General features: G+C 39.1%; 2 protein-coding genes and 1 long non-coding RNA gene across 3 annotated transcripts; 1 reads left to right on the forward strand and 2 right to left on the reverse strand.

Moving 5' to 3' along the window:
- The first annotated feature begins 2,292 nt into the window (after positions 1-2,292).
- Positions 2,293-13,098, forward strand: LOC137934386 (myosin-12-like). Its single transcript, XM_068778673.1, has 37 exons — positions 2,293-2,427; positions 3,218-3,361; positions 3,461-3,606; positions 3,704-3,860; positions 3,955-4,013; positions 4,094-4,253; positions 4,379-4,528; positions 4,620-4,756; positions 4,843-4,989; positions 5,181-5,282; positions 5,388-5,445; positions 5,579-5,680; positions 5,939-5,976; positions 6,057-6,183; positions 6,285-6,455; positions 6,545-6,676; positions 6,766-6,872; positions 7,017-7,077; positions 7,194-7,371; positions 7,461-7,666; positions 7,882-8,001; positions 8,127-8,225; positions 8,647-8,862; positions 9,071-9,210; positions 9,317-9,418; positions 9,562-9,688; positions 9,787-9,900; positions 10,002-10,172; positions 10,307-10,459; positions 10,681-11,034; positions 11,490-11,560; positions 11,675-11,774; positions 11,890-11,946; positions 12,037-12,093; positions 12,197-12,277; positions 12,569-12,651; positions 12,765-13,098. The coding sequence occupies exons 1-37, from the start codon at positions 2,293-2,295 to the stop codon at positions 12,886-12,888; spliced, it is 4,686 nt and encodes a 1,561-aa protein (XP_068634774.1). The 3' UTR covers positions 12,889-13,098.
- On the reverse strand, positions 5,093-12,886 carry LOC137934387 (uncharacterized). Its single transcript, XR_011109165.1, has 4 exons — positions 12,770-12,886; positions 6,294-6,459; positions 5,373-5,424; positions 5,093-5,267 (listed from the first exon to the last, which is right to left on the reverse strand). It is a non-coding gene; the product is annotated as an uncharacterized lncRNA (long non-coding RNA).
- A 2,504-nt stretch (positions 13,099-15,602) lies between the features above and the next one.
- LOC137935500 (probable carboxylesterase 8) lies at positions 15,603-16,577 on the reverse strand. The gene has a single exon (XM_068780146.1). The coding sequence runs from the start codon at positions 16,575-16,577 to the stop codon at positions 15,603-15,605; it is 975 nt and encodes a 324-aa protein (XP_068636247.1).
- Positions 16,578-17,188: the final 611 nt, after the last annotated feature.

The following is a 17,188-nucleotide window of genomic DNA, read 5'->3' on the forward strand; positions in this document are numbered from 1 at the left end:
TCACCAAGTTGAATTTACAGTGCTCAATCATTGCCCAGGCCTTTCATCCTTTTTCTCTATCAGGACATCCTTCCCAGATAAAACTTCTGCATTGATCAAAATATGGATCATTTGTTTAGCTTTTTTACTTGTAGATAGAAATACGAGATTAAACGTATGGTCTTAACCTCTTAGCCCCTAATCATCCTCCAAGTCCCCACTAAATGAACAGTTCAGATCTGTTAAGCACGAGTGGGCCCCACGAATGTGATTCAAGTACCGGGGCACGCGCCCGTGAGGACCAGATCCGTCTTTTGCCAGTGTCGCCTCCATTTAAGAATTACAAAGTAAGGCCCCGGAAAGTAAAGTATTCAATTTAGACCGTAATTATTGTGGATTAAAGAAAAAGCGCCAGATTAGCGAAAAGCTGCTTCCCCCGCGCTTTTCCCACGTGGCCTGTTTCCGTCGCCGGCTTCCCGTCTGACAGGAAAAAAGTTCTCCGCCGTTTTACGTCTGCACCGTCCCAAAAAAATTTCGGTCTTGAAAACGGAAATGTGGGCCCGCGTCGGATTCGTGGCGACTCTTTCGCGGTCCCGCATAAATCTGTCGGTCACCGAACTTCTCTTGTTGCGAAGTGACTGTTTTACCCTCTTCAGTTTTTCTTGGAGTGAGGATTTGTGTCCGGGGTCGGATGCAGTGGAAGTCGCATATTTTTTTGGGAAATTGTTTTGAGCAACCTATAATAATAATAGTAGTATATTTTTAATATTTTTTAATAATAATAAAAATTTTTATATAAATAATAATAAGATTAAAGTGGGAGATATTATTTTCCTACCAAATTTAATTTTTAATATTTTAATTATTAAAGACAAGAATTTATTTTGTCAGAGAGTGGTTCCATCCACTCTTGTAGGTGGTAGTTTTCCGTACCTAAAAGATCTGTCTATTAGGTTGTATTGGCTAAGCCGCTGTCATGGTATCAGAGTTGGGCACACCACGTCCTGCGTTTGAATCCCGTGAGAGGCGGTCAAGAATGGGCAGGGTGGGTGTCAGAGTGGTTTCGTCCGCTCTTGCAGGTGATAGTTTTCCGCACATAACAGATCGGTCTGTTGAGTTGTCTTGCAGGTGATAGTTTTCCGCACATAACAGATCGGTCTGTTGAGTTGTATTGGCTAGCCGCTGTCATTTTTTTGTTCCAAAAAGAATATAAACATAAAAAAATATTTTTTAAATAAATATTTTTCACTAATTTTTTTCTTAACTTTATAATATATTTAAGACATTATTTAAGTAATAAAATTATGATATAATTAATTAAATATCAAATTTTAAAATTATAAAAAATAAATATTATAATTTATTAACATAAAATTGATTAAAAATAATTAAAATAAATATTAAACCCGGCACACACCACCATTTGTGTTATTTGGTTTTCTCTCACAATATAGATTATCCGGTCCCACATAAGTAGACGGTTTGGATTCAATATCATACTCGGATAACCTAACTTTGAAAGGCTTCTTATATGCTTCTCACTTTTTCCTGCTGCAGCTTCTCATTCCAAAAAGGGCTGCTTTGTCATTTTGTCAGGGCAGTTATTTCTGAGACATTCAGACAGAGATTCTCCGCCGCTGACAACGATTTACATAGTGACGTATCATCCCCACAAGTACTCAAAACATCAAACCGTACATTCCCGTCGACCGTCGTCAGTCGCCAGTAATCCCAGTACGTTCCAGTCACTCCAAGAATAAAATCGTGGATTCGTTATCCGACGTGATCTCCACCGTCCTTGCGCCATTAGGGCCCACAACATGACGGCTACCGAACTGGGCCCGCCTATTTGAAAACCGACCAAGTAGGGAATCTCGAGTCATCGTCGGATCCCAGGTCAGCATCCTACGTGGCCCGGAAAGTTGGCGTGTGGGGAAGGCTTTTAGCGTTTTTGAGTTAACACTCGCACCCTGCGCTTCCCCTGCTTTTCAATCTTTCCCCCACACACCATTTCTTCTTTTCTCGATCCTCTTTTCTTATTTATTCTTCGTCTCCAGCCGTCCACCGCACCGCCATTGCCTTCAAATACACCTCCGGTTTCCTTCCCGCAGATCTTTTTCTTTTTTCCTGTATTTTTTTTTTTTGCTTCTTTCTTGGGGAGATCAGCGTCTGTTGTTCCTTCATCGTTGCGGATTGTTTGAATCCGATGAGCATCGGATAAGGCTGAAATCATGGTGAGTAATTTGATCTTGGAGTTTTGGTTCGACTTATGAAGGTGTTTGATGTTTGATGTCGATTCTGATCTTTTGAGTGATGCAGGGGACGCCGGTGAATATTATTGTTGGCTCGCATGTTTGGGTGGAAGATCCGGAGGTAGCATGGATCGATGGCGAGGTGATAGAAATCAAAGGCAGCGATGCCACCATTATTACGACGGATGGCAAACCTGTAAGTTTGGCTGGTCATTTAGACAGAGATATATATTTCCATCAATGAGCACCTATAGTTGAGATTTCGTTTTTTCGAGTGCAGTCAGATCTTAAGAGATTCAATTAGTTTGTTCATGATAATTGATGATAAGAAATCTTAATTTCACCTTGTTCATCATTATTCATGGAAACCATTATGTTTTCAGTCCAAAATCTGAAATTCACCATCACTTCGAGGTCCTGCAAGTATAACTTGGTTGTGTATAAACTGCAAACAATCTCAAAAAAGTAACCAACCTTTTATGTCTTCACTTCGTTTCTAAAGTGTTATATGATGGAACAGATTAGTTGCTAAAACTCATAATATTTAGGAAATGGCACTACTTTAAGATAAGCTTTATGAAGACATCATAGACGTATGAATACGTATAAGAAGACGCGAACAGAGAAATTAAGATGCTGGGTTGCTTCAAATAGAAAATTGCATAAATGGATTTCAGACATCTTTGAAGTAGGACACCAATTTACTGAGATAGGCGGAAAAACTATAAAAAGACGTTACTTAATAATCCCAATCTCTATATGGACGTGGTTATTATCGCGTTCCCACTATAGATTTTTTTACCTATTGATCTATAATTGAAAGGTTTAATCCAGGGCAAAGGTTCGAACTGGTAAATTGAAGAAAATATACAACCTCGAGTAAAGTTTTTGCCCCTTCTATTTAAAATTGTGCACATCCCAAAAGTTTTATTCAGAAACAGATCCTTTTCACAAATGAACTAAAGGCGGATCCTCATGAATTCCAGGTTGTAGCTAATGTTTCGAATATCTACCCAAAAGATACAGAGGCTTCACCAGCAGGGGTTGATGACATGACCAAGTTGGCTTATCTGCATGAGCCGGGAGTTCTGCAGAATCTTGCTTCTCGGTTTGCTCTTAACGAGATCTATGTGAGTTTGCTAGTTAGTAGTCAGCTCAATATTAATAGATGTTAATCGAGTTCCAGAAAAAGAGGTCTGAGAAACTAATTTGAGCTTTCAAATCAACAGACATACACGGGAAACATCTTAATAGCTGTGAATCCATTCCAAAGATTCCCACATTTATATGATATCCACATGATGGAGCAGTACAAAGGAGCTGCATTTGGCGAGCTTAGTCCTCATCTTTTTGCCGTTGCAGATGCATGTTACAGGTAAATGACTGCAAAAATTGTAGACTTTGGTAATCTGTAAGTAGAAGAGTGTGGAGTTGTAATCTAGCCGGTGTTCATTTATTCCGGTGTATCACAGGGCTATGATAAATGAACATGGGAGCCAATCCATCCTGGTAAGTGGTGAGAGTGGTGCCGGTAAGACGGAGACGACTAAGATGCTAATGAGATATTTGGCATTTATGGGTGGAAGATCCGGTACGGAAGGAAGAACAGTAGAGCAACAGGTTCTGGAGGTATGGATTAAGGCCAATTAACAACCAAACTTTGGAACCATAATTTGAAAACCTATTATATATTTGTTTTATTTACTTTATGGCTTCACTCCAGTCCAACCCAGTCTTGGAAGCATTTGGAAATGCAAAAACAGTGAAGAACAACAATTCAAGGTGAACACTTATTAATCAATTCACTTTCGTAAATTACATCTTCGTTTCAATCTTACATTACAAATGTCAACTTTTACCAGTCGATTTGGTAAATTTGTTGAAATCCAATTTGACAAGTACGGCAAGATCTCTGGAGCTGCTGTGCGAACATATCTTCTAGAGAGGTCCCGTGTCTGCCAAGTGTCTGATCCTGAGAGAAACTACCATTGCTTCTATATGCTCTGTGCAGCACCAGCTGAGGTAACTGTTTTGTCATTAAAATACCTTTTTGTGTGCGCAGTGAATGCTGCTAGATTGTCTTTGTCAAGGCCCCAACCAAATTTATACTAGGAAGCTTGACGTTATGAAGTGTTATTTCTTTTCAGGATCTCCAAAAATACAAGTTAGGGGACCCCAGAACATTCCATTACCTTAACCAAACTAATTGTTACGAGGTGGCAAACGTGAATGATGCACGGGAGTATCTAGAGACTCGAAATGCTATGGACGTTGTTGGCATCAGCCAAGAAGAACAGGTTGTGGAATTATTCGTTATCTGTTATAATTGGATACTTTTAGCTTAGGTTAATCTAAATGATATTGACGGTAAAAAATTTGTATATGCAGGAAAGCATATTCCGTGTGGTTGCAGCAATTCTTCACCTAGGAAACATTGATTTCATCAAGGGGAAGGAAACCGATTCTTCCCAACTAAAAGACGAAAAATCACTGTACCACCTTCAAACAGCTGCGGAATTACTAATGTATACATGATGGACTGTTCCACCAAACCTTCTTGGCTATCTTGTGACTATGCAGTTTTCTAACAGGGGTTTATGGTTTCTACCAGGTGTGATGAGAAGGCCCTTGAAGATTCGCTATGCAAGCGGGTTATTGTTACACCAGATGGGGATATAACAAAACCACTTGATCCTGGATCAGCAGCATCAAATCGTGATGCTTTCGCAAAGACGATTTATGCCAGAGTATTTGATTGGTAAGCTTTACAGTATCAATTTCTGTTATGTGTTTTCTTTTTTGAGTTAAATGCAACAGAAAAATCCAAAGATTAAGAACAACCCAAATACTCTGAAATACAACACAAAATGATGGACTACAGTATTTAAGTAACTCTGCTTATATCAGTATCTGATATTCAAAAATTCATTTCATATAAACTCAACGTAGGATTGTGGAGAAGATCAACAGTTCTATCGGCCAAGATCAGAACGCTACAAGCATAATTGGAGTCCTTGATATATATGGCTTTGAGAGCTTCAAGATCAACAGGTGAAACATAAGAATTTTTTTATGAAACTAGTAAAAGGGACATCTATGTTGTATCTGTTTACAAAGAATCAGGATATTCAGGTAACTTACCAACTTACCTGGCAGTTTTGAGCAGCTATGCATCAACTTTACAAATGAGAAGCTGCAACAACATTTCAATCAAGTAAGACTTCAACTTTGACAGTTCAAACTGGCATACCTAGTTGTTTTGGATAAGCAGATCTGATGTAAGAAATATAGTGAGTTATTTGTTTCTAATCTATAGAATGTATTCTGTTGCCAAAAACAATCTACAGCATGTATTTAAAATGGAGCAAGAGGAGTACACCAGGGAAGAGATCAACTGGAGCTATGTTGAATTTGTAGACAATCAAGATGTTTTGGATCTGATAGAAAAGGTATTTGTTTCACAGTTTGACTGGGATGAGGTTCAGCGTTTGGCACAATAATGTGCCCTTATAGGATTGGGTGACCTTATAGAATAGGGTCTAAGTATTCTACAGTCATATGGTGGTGTGTTCCAACTGCACCAAATAACTTAGCTAGCCAATTGAAGAAATAAGACAACAAATTCATTTAATTTTATGATACCATAGTTTAAACATTGAAGATGATAATTCTATTTTTTGTTTAACGATTGCCTATGGATTGTGCAGAAACCAGGAGGAATTATTGCACTTCTTGATGAAGCATGGTTTGTATTCCAATTCCTGCGGAGCTTTAACAATTGTTTCTGGGAGACTTTGGATTAATCAAATTTCTATCTTTTAACAGCATGTTTCCCAAATCAACTCACGAAACATTTGCTCAGAAGATGTACCAAACATACAAAGGTCACAAGCGCTTCAGCAAACCAAAGCTTGCACGGACTGACTTCACCATCAACCATTATGCTGGCGATGTAAGAAGAGAATCAATGTAGTTGCTGATTCCCATATAAAGCAATTTACCTGCTTCATTATCTCATGGAGAAAATTTCTGATGTAATCTTCTGCTCAATAGGTTACTTACCAGGCAGACCAGTTCCTTGACAAAAACAAGGACTATGTAGTAGCAGAGCATCAGGCTTTACTGATTGCATCAAGGTGCACCTTTGTTGCAAATATTTTTCCACTGTTACCAGAGGAATCTTCAAAGCAGTCAAAATTCTCGTCAATTGGGACCCGCTTCAAGGTACCTGCCAATACTTTGAAAATTTAAATTTCGAATCCTTTTCTTTTTTAACTCTGATTTAACTGTCTTCCCTTCAATATTCCATTCAGCAACAACTACAAGCCCTTATGGAAACATTAAACACGACAGAACCTCATTACATTAGATGTGTAAAGCCAAATACCGTCTTGAAGCCAGGCATCTTTGAAAACTTTAATGTCTTGAACCAATTGAGATGTGGGGTAAGTTTTTCCTGTAAATATAGGTATACAAGTTTTTGGGTTTCAGCAGCCAATTACATCACTTCTCTATGATATGAACATTGTATCAGGGTGTCCTAGAGGCCATTAGAATAAGCTGTGCTGGTTACCCCACAAAGAGAACTTTTGATGAGTTCCTAGATCGCTTTGGGATGCTTGCTCCAGATGTCCTTGATGGGTATGTAAAAATTAATGTTTTCTTTTGCTGCTAATAAGCAAGGAAAATAATAAAAAAATAAGAAAAAAATTAGTTTGGCCCAACCCAGAACACCAGAATGAGCACAAACTCCTTATATATACCTTATAAATTACCTTATGGCAGCTCTGATGAGAAAGTGGCATGTTCAGCCATTTGTGACAAAATGGGCTTGAAGGGCTATCAGGTCAGTAGAAACTCTCTTTGTTTTGTAATGTGACAAATAAAATATTTAATGTTTACACAAACTTAACAAAATAGAATCAATTTTTAACAAAATTTAATCCAAATTGTTAATTTTAGATAGGGAAATCAAAAGTGTTCCTCAGAGCAGGTCAGATGGCTGAACTTGATGCTCGAAGAATTGAAGTATTGGCAAATGCTGCAAGACTTGTCCAGAGACAAATCCGAACACATCTCACTCGAAAGGAATTCATTTCACTACGCAAAGCCACTATTGACTTCCAGAAATTGTGGAGAGGTTTATCTTATTTTCCATATTTTTAATTTGTAAACAAGAAAGTCCTTGTGTCAAAAGGAACTGACATTTTTACACTTTGAGAGCTATAGCCCAACTTGCACGCAAGCTATATGAGCAGATGAGGAGAGAAGATGCATCAATACGTATACAGAAACATGCACGTGCCCACAGAGCAAGAAAAGCTTACACAGAATTATGTGATGCAGCAATTGTGATTCAAACTGGTTTACGTGCCATGACAGCTAAGAATGAGTACAGATTTAAAAGGCAAACTAAGGCTGCTAAAATCATCCAGGTCATATCATGGTGTCTTGTTTTTTTCTTTTTCTTTTTCTTTTTAAACTCAACAAAAAATGGTATTGGACTAGAAATCACAGATATATTTTTGCCAAAAAATAACCAAATGCATTTAGCAGACCCGTTTTTCTAGTTAAACTTACTAAAAAACTGCTAACTGAAGTAGAACAGATTTATTTTTGCCAAAATATAACCAAATGCATTTTCATACAGACTCACTGGCGTAGATTCCGAGCCCTTTCAGCTTATAAGCAGCAGAAGAAGGCTACTCTTACTCTTCAGTGTCTCTGGAGAGCACGAATTGCGAGGAAGGAGCTTAGAAAACTCAGAATGGTGAGGTTTTCTTGCTAAAATAGACTAGTGGAACTTGCTTAGGTTATAATTTTCTAATTAAAAAGAAACCATGCTTTAAAATGAGAATTACATGAGGGATGAAAATGATGCATTTTCCGATGCAGGCTGCAAGGGAGACTGGTGCCCTCAAAGAAGCAAAGGACAAACTAGAGAAGCGTGTGGAAGAGCTCACATGGCGGTTAGAATTTGAAAAACATATGAGGGTATACTTTCCTTTTCCTTACTGAGTCAAGCTGTTTGATCAGTTAAGAAGGCCGTCAATGAGCTTTGCTAGACAGAATTTTAGTTGGTTTAGGTTTTACTATGTGACCTTGTGCCCCACCCTGAAGTTAGGCATTTTGGTCTATTGAGAATTGGCCATAATGAGTCTAGGTAAAAGATGCTGATGAGGCAGTTTTCATGTCTTAGCATGAAAAAAAATCTTCCCGCATTTTCTTTTTTGGTTTTGTTTATTCGTAAAAATTTGAAAATGGGCATCCTAAGCTACTAACTGTTTAGAGACCCCTTAGGCATTGTGGGCCTAGATTTACTCCACATAGCCAGCTAGGAAGAAGCCTTTTCTAATTTACAAAACCTTTTTCATTTGATACAAGGGATGGGAACTGACAGATACTAACTGTGCAGATCGACCTTGAGGAAGCAAAAGCACAAGAAATTGCAAAGCTGCAGTCTGCTTTGCATGAAATGGAAGGACAGTTAGAGGAAGCGAATGCTGCAATATTGAGGGAAAGGGAAGCAGCTAAGATAGCAATTGAACAAGCTCCGCCAGTCATAAAAGAAGTCCCTGTTGTAGACAACACCAAGCTAGAGTTACTAAAAAGTCACAATGAGAAGTTGGAGGTAAAGCAGAAAAAAAAAAAAAGAGAACAAATGAAGGCTTTCTTATTAGACTTGTCTTACAATTTCATGTCTTAACATTAAAACGAAGGTTCACTCCTGACTAATTCCCTGTCTTGACTATAAAAGTCTGATCTATTATCCCAGAGGTAGCTATCCCTTTGTAATTTGATCTGCATACACTAACTGGATAAGGTTTGTTCATATGTAGGCTGAGCTGAATGATTGGAAAGAAATGGCTGAAGAATTTGAGAAAAGGTATCTTGAGGTTCAGAAACAGAATGATGTTAATATTAAAGAGGCAGAGGAATCACATTCAAGACTTACTCAGCTCCAAGAGATGATTGAAAGGTACATCAATAACATACATATGTACAAACTACGAAGTGTAACATTTTCAGCATTGTGTGTTTCTTCATTGTGAGATGTTGTTCCTTCTTGCTTTTCTAAATATCAGACTAGAGACAAACTTGTCCAACTTAGAATCGGAGAACCAAGTTCTACGCCAACAGGCTTTGGATGCCTCAGCAAATGAAGAACTCTCAGAAGAGATGAAAGTGTGAGTATATAAAGATGACAATGTTTTAGAAAGAACTTACTTTTTATTTCTTTATCCGGAATAAAAGTATAAATAGTGTAAAATTTTACAAAATTTTCCTTGTTTAAGTTATAACCATATTTAAATGTTTCATTTGATGCCAGCCTAGAGAGCAAGATTGCTAAATTAGAATCAGAGAATCAGTTACTCCGCAGCCAGTCAGCTGTAGTGCTTCAACAAATTGTTACACACGAGCAGCTGAAGTCACCAGGCTCAACAATGGTCACTCGGGTAATCTTTTATGAAGAAACTAAAATAGAAGATAGTTGGTTCAATTTCACTTCACTTCTAAAAAAAAAAAAAAAAAATTGACTCATTTAATGGAGCAGCAAGTTGAGAATGGACATCAAGTCAAGCCAGAAATAGAAATAAGGAAATTGCAGGATGCTGGTTCTCCTCATGTGCCTCTTGTCCAACAAAAGTCCCTAACTGACAGGCAACAAGTATTTTCTCTAAGCCCTCGATGTTATGTCCTTAACAAGGAACTCTGCAACCATATGGATCTAAACATGCTATTTAACTTTTGTTCTATTCTGAAACCCAGGAAAATCACGATGCCCTTATAAAGTGCCTGGCGAAAGATAAGCGATTTGACAAGAACAGACCTGCTGCTGCATGCATAGTTTACAAATCACTTGTGCAGTGGAGATCATTTGAGGCAGACAAGACAACCATTTTTGATCGAATTATTCACACCATAAGGACATCTATAGAGGTAACATAAATTAGCAGATAATGAAGGTATTTGCTTTTTATAGCTACTACTCATTGTAAAAGAAGAAGAAGAATTGAGTCCTTAATTGGAATACTGGAATCTGATCAAGCTCACTTTTGTTATGGACATAACAGAATCAGAACAACATACATGACCTTGCGTATTGGTTGTCAACAACATCAACACTCTTATTTCTTTTACAAAATACTCTGAAGGCAAGCAATGCATCAGGCATTGCTACGCACCGCAGTCGAGCACCAGTCACTCTGTTTGGAAGAATGGCACAAGTAAGGTCTTTCTGAAGGTTTATTTTTTTAAGGAAAAACTAAGCTAATAAAAGATAAAAAGTTATAAATTAAAAAAGGAGTCACCTTAAAATATTATACAATGTTAATGCTGTTTTTTTTAAATGTTTTTCCAAGGGAAACATGTTTACGTATATTGCAGTTTTCTCACCACATTTGACACTAACCTTGTTAACCTTCTGATTATTCATTTATTTTCTCAGGGTTATCGTTCATCAGCATCTGGAATTGGGATATCTACTGGATACAGTGGGATGGTTGGCAAGCCAGATGTCCAATCAAAAATAGAAGCCAAATATCCAGCCCTATTATTCAAGCAACACTTGACGGCTTATGTAGAAAAAATATATGGAATGATCAGAGACAGTCTAAAGAAAGAGATCAGTCCATTCTTGAACATGTGCATACAGGCACCGCGATCTGCAAGAGCTAGATCAATAAGAGGGTCATCTAAAAGTGTTCACTCTAGTCTGGTTGCTAAACAAACATCGGCTGTACATTGGCAAAGTATTGTTGACAGTCTTGACAGAACCTTGACCATACTATGTGAAAATTATGTAAGTAAGATTTTGATCCTTACAATTCAGAATTTGAAAATGCATACATACAGCACACACACACATAAAAAGATTGATAAATTTCTTTGAAGGATATGTTGGACAGGATTATGCTTGAAAAAACACGCAACTCCAAGCACTGTCCAATCGAAAGCACCAATCAATCATGGTGTTCTTGAACCAATTATTTTTTATTCGTGGGTCCCATGGTTTAAGATATGGCATCCACTCTAATTAGCCAATTGGATTATGTGCACTTAGAGAACTTGGAAGAGTTCAGCCATGTGAGTGGCTACATCTTAAAAATGGAAAAGAGCTACTTGAAGGCACTGCTATGTGCCTAAAGAAGCTAATTGAATCTATAAGAATGACATGGTCCTCAGACATATGACAGCAAAACCCTTACAATATCATCAATCGTTACATTGTTTCATTTATTTTTATATGATCTGCAGGTCCCTTCAATGATAATAAGCAAAACTTTCAGTCAGGTCTTCTCATACATCAATGTCCAGCTCTTTAACAGGTATGGTACTTCTCTTGCTCCAGAGTTCGAGTTTTAATGGCAATGCTTACCCATATATTACATCTGTTGCCAAGCATTTACAATCATATCACAACACCTGGTGTTCCTATCTAGCTTACTGCTCCGGAGGGAATGCTGCTCATTTAGCAATGGAGAATATGTAAAATCTGGTTTGCAAGAATTAGAAAGATGGTGCTCTAAAGCAACTAATCAGGTAAGAACTCAAAGTGGTGACATGCTAAAAGACAAGAAAACTTGAGATTCATTTCAATCTGTGTTACAGATAGTACTTTTGAAAGTATGATGAGTGGTCATAATTGTGTTTGCAGTTTGCCGGAAATTCATGGGATGAACTGAAGCACATAAGACAAGCGGTTGGGTTTCTGGTAGGCAAAATAGATTCCACATTCTCTGATGACTATTACGTTTGGAAACACGTCCAAGATTAACAAAAATCTGACTTTTGGCGCATACAGGTTTTGCACCAGAAGACCCAGAAAACTTTAGAGGAGATTATAAATGAACTCTGTCCTGTACGTTAAATGAGCTGTTTCTAAGTCATCGTTGTTCATAACTGATATATACTCCAAAACTTCTTTACAATGGAAATACATTAAAATTTTACTGATATTTCAGGTTTTGAGCCTTCCACAAATTTACCGAATTGGAACAATGTTCTGGGATGACAAATATGGAACACAAGGCTTGTCACAAGAAGTAAGTATTTTTTTATTTTAATTTTTCTCAAGGAAGAAGAAAGTGTATTCATTTATCATATTGCATCATGTAAGCATAGTTTTTTTTATTGAGTAAGAAGTCAGATGGGTATCAGCCGCATAAGCTGACAGGAAGCTGTTTATTATCTGATACACCAGTATTGGCTTTCTCAATATCTGATACGTCTTGCTGGACAAACAGTCGAGAACTCTGGACATCACAAGCTTTTCAGTCACTATGCTACAATCTGTTTTTCTCCCTCAGTGAACTCCAAAATTCGTGTTTTTTCAGGTAATTAGCAGAATGAGAACTTTGATGACAGGCGATTCCATAGACACACCAAACAATTCATTCTTGCTAGATGATGACTCAAGGTAAGCACACAAGGAACCAGAAAAAAAGAAGAAAGAAAAAAGAGGGACTCTATTATCTGCATCTGTAATCGAACAAAAAATTAACTAGCAAATATGAATTCGAAAAACTGCAGCATACCTTTCTCATTGGATGACATCTCACGTTCTGGACTTGAAATCAACGTCAATGAAGTAGAGCCTCCACCCCTTCTCCGTCAGAAATCAGACTTCCATTTCCTTTTGCAACGTGCAGACTGAGAGTTTGAAGTCCTGTATCGAAAGGTAAAAAGAAATGAATATATTGTAATTGTAATTTTCAATTCCCCCTTTTTTTGTGAGTGCTGGAAATGTAATTTGTAATTTTTTCATGACCTTGGCCAATTTTTTTGCGCCCACCTGAAATGGGCGTGATGAGTGTTTTTTGTGAAAAGAAATTTTTTGAGACGAATACAGACAATTTGAGAAGAATTGGCAGTCTTCTTTTATCTTCATCCAGCAATTTGATCCTTCGGAAATAGTTCTTACTTCCTCTTCAACTTCCTCACATTCCTTAACTCGTAATCGTTAGGCAACTTTTATCAAATTTCTTAAGCCAAATCTTGAAAAATACCCGAATAAAGGAATAATTTCACGTATCATCATCACCAACAATGAATGGAATAATTTTACTTCTTTCACCGCACTATCATCATCGTTCTCTCGCTTGGCCTCGAAAGGACGGTAATCCGTTTTGAGCTTGGAGAGCTTGATTCCATTCAAGGCACGGCTGGACGATATTAAATTTCGAACTTAGTGTCAGTGTAGACGAGTTTATATTTACTGGAAAATAGTTTTCAATGTTAATGCCCAAAAATGATAAAAAATATCAAAAACAAGAAAATGAGTAACTTATAATAGTATACTTAATTAAAACATAATACTTAAATCCTAAATTAAGTAAAACAAACATGATTATAACACGAATAAGTAATTTAATATATCATTAAAATATATTAATATACTAATTAATTAAATTAGATATTATATTATTTAATGATTTTAATTTATTATACATTAATATAATAATTAAGTGAGTCAATTAATTGTGCACATGATTAATTATAAAAAATTAATAAATAAACAGGAAAGTTTGATCAAATGCTAATTTTAACACATTATAGTTTTACGTATAGTGTACTAGAGGCGGTTGGGGCAGATGAAATTGTATTATCAGAGAAAATACAGTCTATGAATAGGATTTGCAAGTTTTTTTTTCTTTAAATCGTACATGTGAACTGCATGTGCGAGTTGGCATACTGTGCGGGATAGGACGTCGAGGGAGGAAAATAATTTTATCCCTCAACTTAGGTATCCGAACTTAGGTATCCGGGGGGTTCTCTGTCGTGTCGACGAGAGCGGTGGCCGGCTAATCTGACGGCAACAGCAGGTGGTGGTAAGGAGGTGACGACGGCGGGAGAGACTTCAAAGCAGTTGTTCTTGCTAGGGTACGACGAGGCGAGGGCGACGCTACTGGGGTTGATGGCAACGGCTACAAGAGGCAGAGAAGGCGATGCCCAAGGGGAAGGATTAGGTGGGGCGGCGGCGGCGGCAAGAGGGAGAAGGGAGATGGAGGCCGAGAGAGAAAAAAAAATTTAGAGGAAGAAGAGATGAGGGAAGGAGGAGACCGAGAGAGCGAGGGTGCGTGAGAGAGCTTGGAATAAAAAAAATCGACAAGGGTTCGAAACGCCGCACCCACTTCATCTGGATGATTCGCAATATAATGCGGAATCCGGATTCCCGAAATTCAACAGCGAATATGATTTTCGGATTCATCTTAGTCATCTACATGACTTAAACATCGGTGTTTCATTAACGACATCAGGAGATGAATTGAATAATGCAGTTGAAGTTCATCTCTTGCATCAAATTGACTAAGCCCTTAAGGGAGAGGACGAGGTAGATGAGCTCGTTGTGTTCCAGCAATTGGGCCTTCTAGTGCTGGGCTTGTGCTTTTATTCATTTCAGGAGGGCACTGATGGTGCAACCGATGTTTTCGGTGCTTACACGGGATGAAATCTCTGGTGATGCCAAGGACGTGAAAAGAAGTGCAATGCAAAATTCTTAGAAGCAAGTTGCATAATTCACTTTCACTTTCATTTTCTTAATATGTATTTTCTTACTACAATTTTTTTTTGACAGCACCCTTATTAATTTGATTAAGAGACATTTTTTCCCTTCACTTTCTTAAATGGTTTCTTTCCACGAGTCATCAAATGTGCAATTTCAATGTCTCCTAATTCAACCTCTATTCCTCTTATACACACATGGTCAAAAGTTTATTAATTGACTATTTCTCCTTATGTATGTTATAAGAGATCTTGCAAGGTGAACCGTCAATGACTCGGACTTCTCAATCTCCAACGATTTCAATCTAACAGATATGTTCCGCATTTGCAGAAGTGTTCATGCACACATTTGGTACCATTAAATTTTATGGAACACATTTTCGTCGAGTGATTGCTAATGCCTTGTTAGAAGTCTGAAATTGATCATGAATAGCTTAAAGATATTATTTTACTTTGACACAATCAGGGATGGATTAGGATAGCTCCCAAAGATCATATGATGTTTTCTCAACTTGGGTGCATGATTATATGGGACTTTGGAGGTTTATCTATTGGAAGTGCCAAATCAAAGTCCATGCACCCCAATGCAAGAAGAATTTTCTCCTTCTCACCAGTATAATTATCACTATTAAGAGGAATCAAAATTCAGAACATATAAAGTTTGAAGAATTACAAAATAAACAATAATACTTACTAAAATATTCAATGAAGCCAAAGAAGTATTCACCCATGTAAATAAATTCAAATAAATAAATCAACATGTTATTATAATTTTTCATGTTGGCTTAAATTTCTCAGAGGTGTAGCCGAATATGGGTTTGGATATATTATTAGGCCCATGAAATTATTATTTTTTTAAATAGAAAATTAAAGATTAGAATGATTGCCCAAAACGAAATTCTTGACGTCGATGACGAGTAGGCGAGCGTAATGTGGTTTAAAGGCCTCAATGGCGTGGAACCCATCCCTAAAGTGGGTCACCACATGGACCCCACACTTCTGCAGCTTCTTCACCAGCTCCTGCTGGCGCTCGAGCAGTGGATCCCCGCTGTGACCTCTCACCAGGCACCTCGGCAGCCGCCGGACCCGCCCCTCAGCTCCCGCTTTCAACGGGTTGCAGTACTCGTGGTCCCTGTCGGCTCCCGGCGGTAGAGCAAGTTCCCATGTCCGGTCCGCCACAAAAAGCGGGACGATCTTATCGTCCGTCAGCCGGAGCTCCGAGTCTGTCCTCTCCACCCCTCCGAAGTATGGTTGGTCCAAGATCACCCCGGCGATGTTCACCTGGCGTAAATCGTCTGAATGGCTGCAGCACTCCAGAGCGGCGTGGTAGGCGATGTTCCCGCCGGCGCTACTGCCGTGGATGAAGCACCGGGAGACGTCGGCTAGGTCGCGGAGCCACTCATCGTCCGCGTGGTTGTCCCGAACCCACTTCACTACCTCCACGGCATCTTCGTAAGCCGCTGGTAGTGGGTGTTCCGGCGCGAGACGGTAATCGACGGAGAGCACGATGGCCGGGACCGCTCTGGCTATTTGGCGATTGGAGGCGTCAAAGGGGGCAGAGGCGGCGCTAAAGCGCACGAAGCCTCCACCATGGAAGTAGATTATGACAGGTATTTTGGCGCCGATAGCGGCGTCCCGGGGCCTGTACATCCGGAACCAGGTGCCGTGGGTTTTGTTAAGGAGTACGTCCTTGGATATGCAACGTTGATTATCGTTTCCGCCCGCTGGAACCACCGGCAAGACGGTCTTCCGAGTGAGCTGCCCGTCGGCGCTCCGGGTGATTCCCAGGAACTTGTACGGGTCCATCGGACAACTCTTTTTCCCTGAGCCGTATTCTTCCATTGCATGCAATTGATTGTGGAAGAGCTTTAGTACTTATACAAGCACATCTCACCCATGTTTCTTTCACGATTGGCAATTTTTTTGTGAAAACATCACCATCACTAAAAGTTTTTTCACGTGAATTTTTTTTTTGGTTAAACCAAACATCTCTTTCTCTCTCTTTCATGACCACTTTTCCGTTGGAGGGCGAAATTGCCTAGGGGGAGGGGCGAGGCTGAGCGGTGAGGAGCGGCGGCAGCAGGCACTGCAAGAGGGGAGAGGAGAGGAGAGGAGGCCGAGGCCGAGCGACGACATGAGGGGAGCGATGGTAGCAGGCACTGCAAGAGGGCGAGAGGAGAGGAGGCCGAGCGGTGGCAGCAGGCACTGCGAGAGGGTGAGAGGAGAGGAGAGGAGAAAGATGAGTGGAGAGAGAGAATGAAAAAAAAAGAAGCGAGGGCTTATGTGGCACGAAATGACAGAGCGGATGATGTGGCAAAAAGAGGGTAATAGATAATGACATGGCAGATGACGTTGCGAAAAAATGACATGGCAATCGATGTGTTGATCTAACTTCACTGCACTGATGATGTGGCAACACGCAAACAGTCAAAGCTTACATGTCGCCTTTGACT

The sequence above is a fragment of the Aristolochia californica genome, unplaced genomic scaffold, assembly GCF_029961685.1.
Source record: "Aristolochia californica isolate CCGP_79_NKW_82.1479 unplaced genomic scaffold, dmAriCali1.0.hap1 SCAF_6, whole genome shotgun sequence".
Lineage (NCBI taxonomy): Eukaryota > Viridiplantae > Streptophyta > Magnoliopsida > Piperales > Aristolochiaceae > Aristolochia > Aristolochia californica.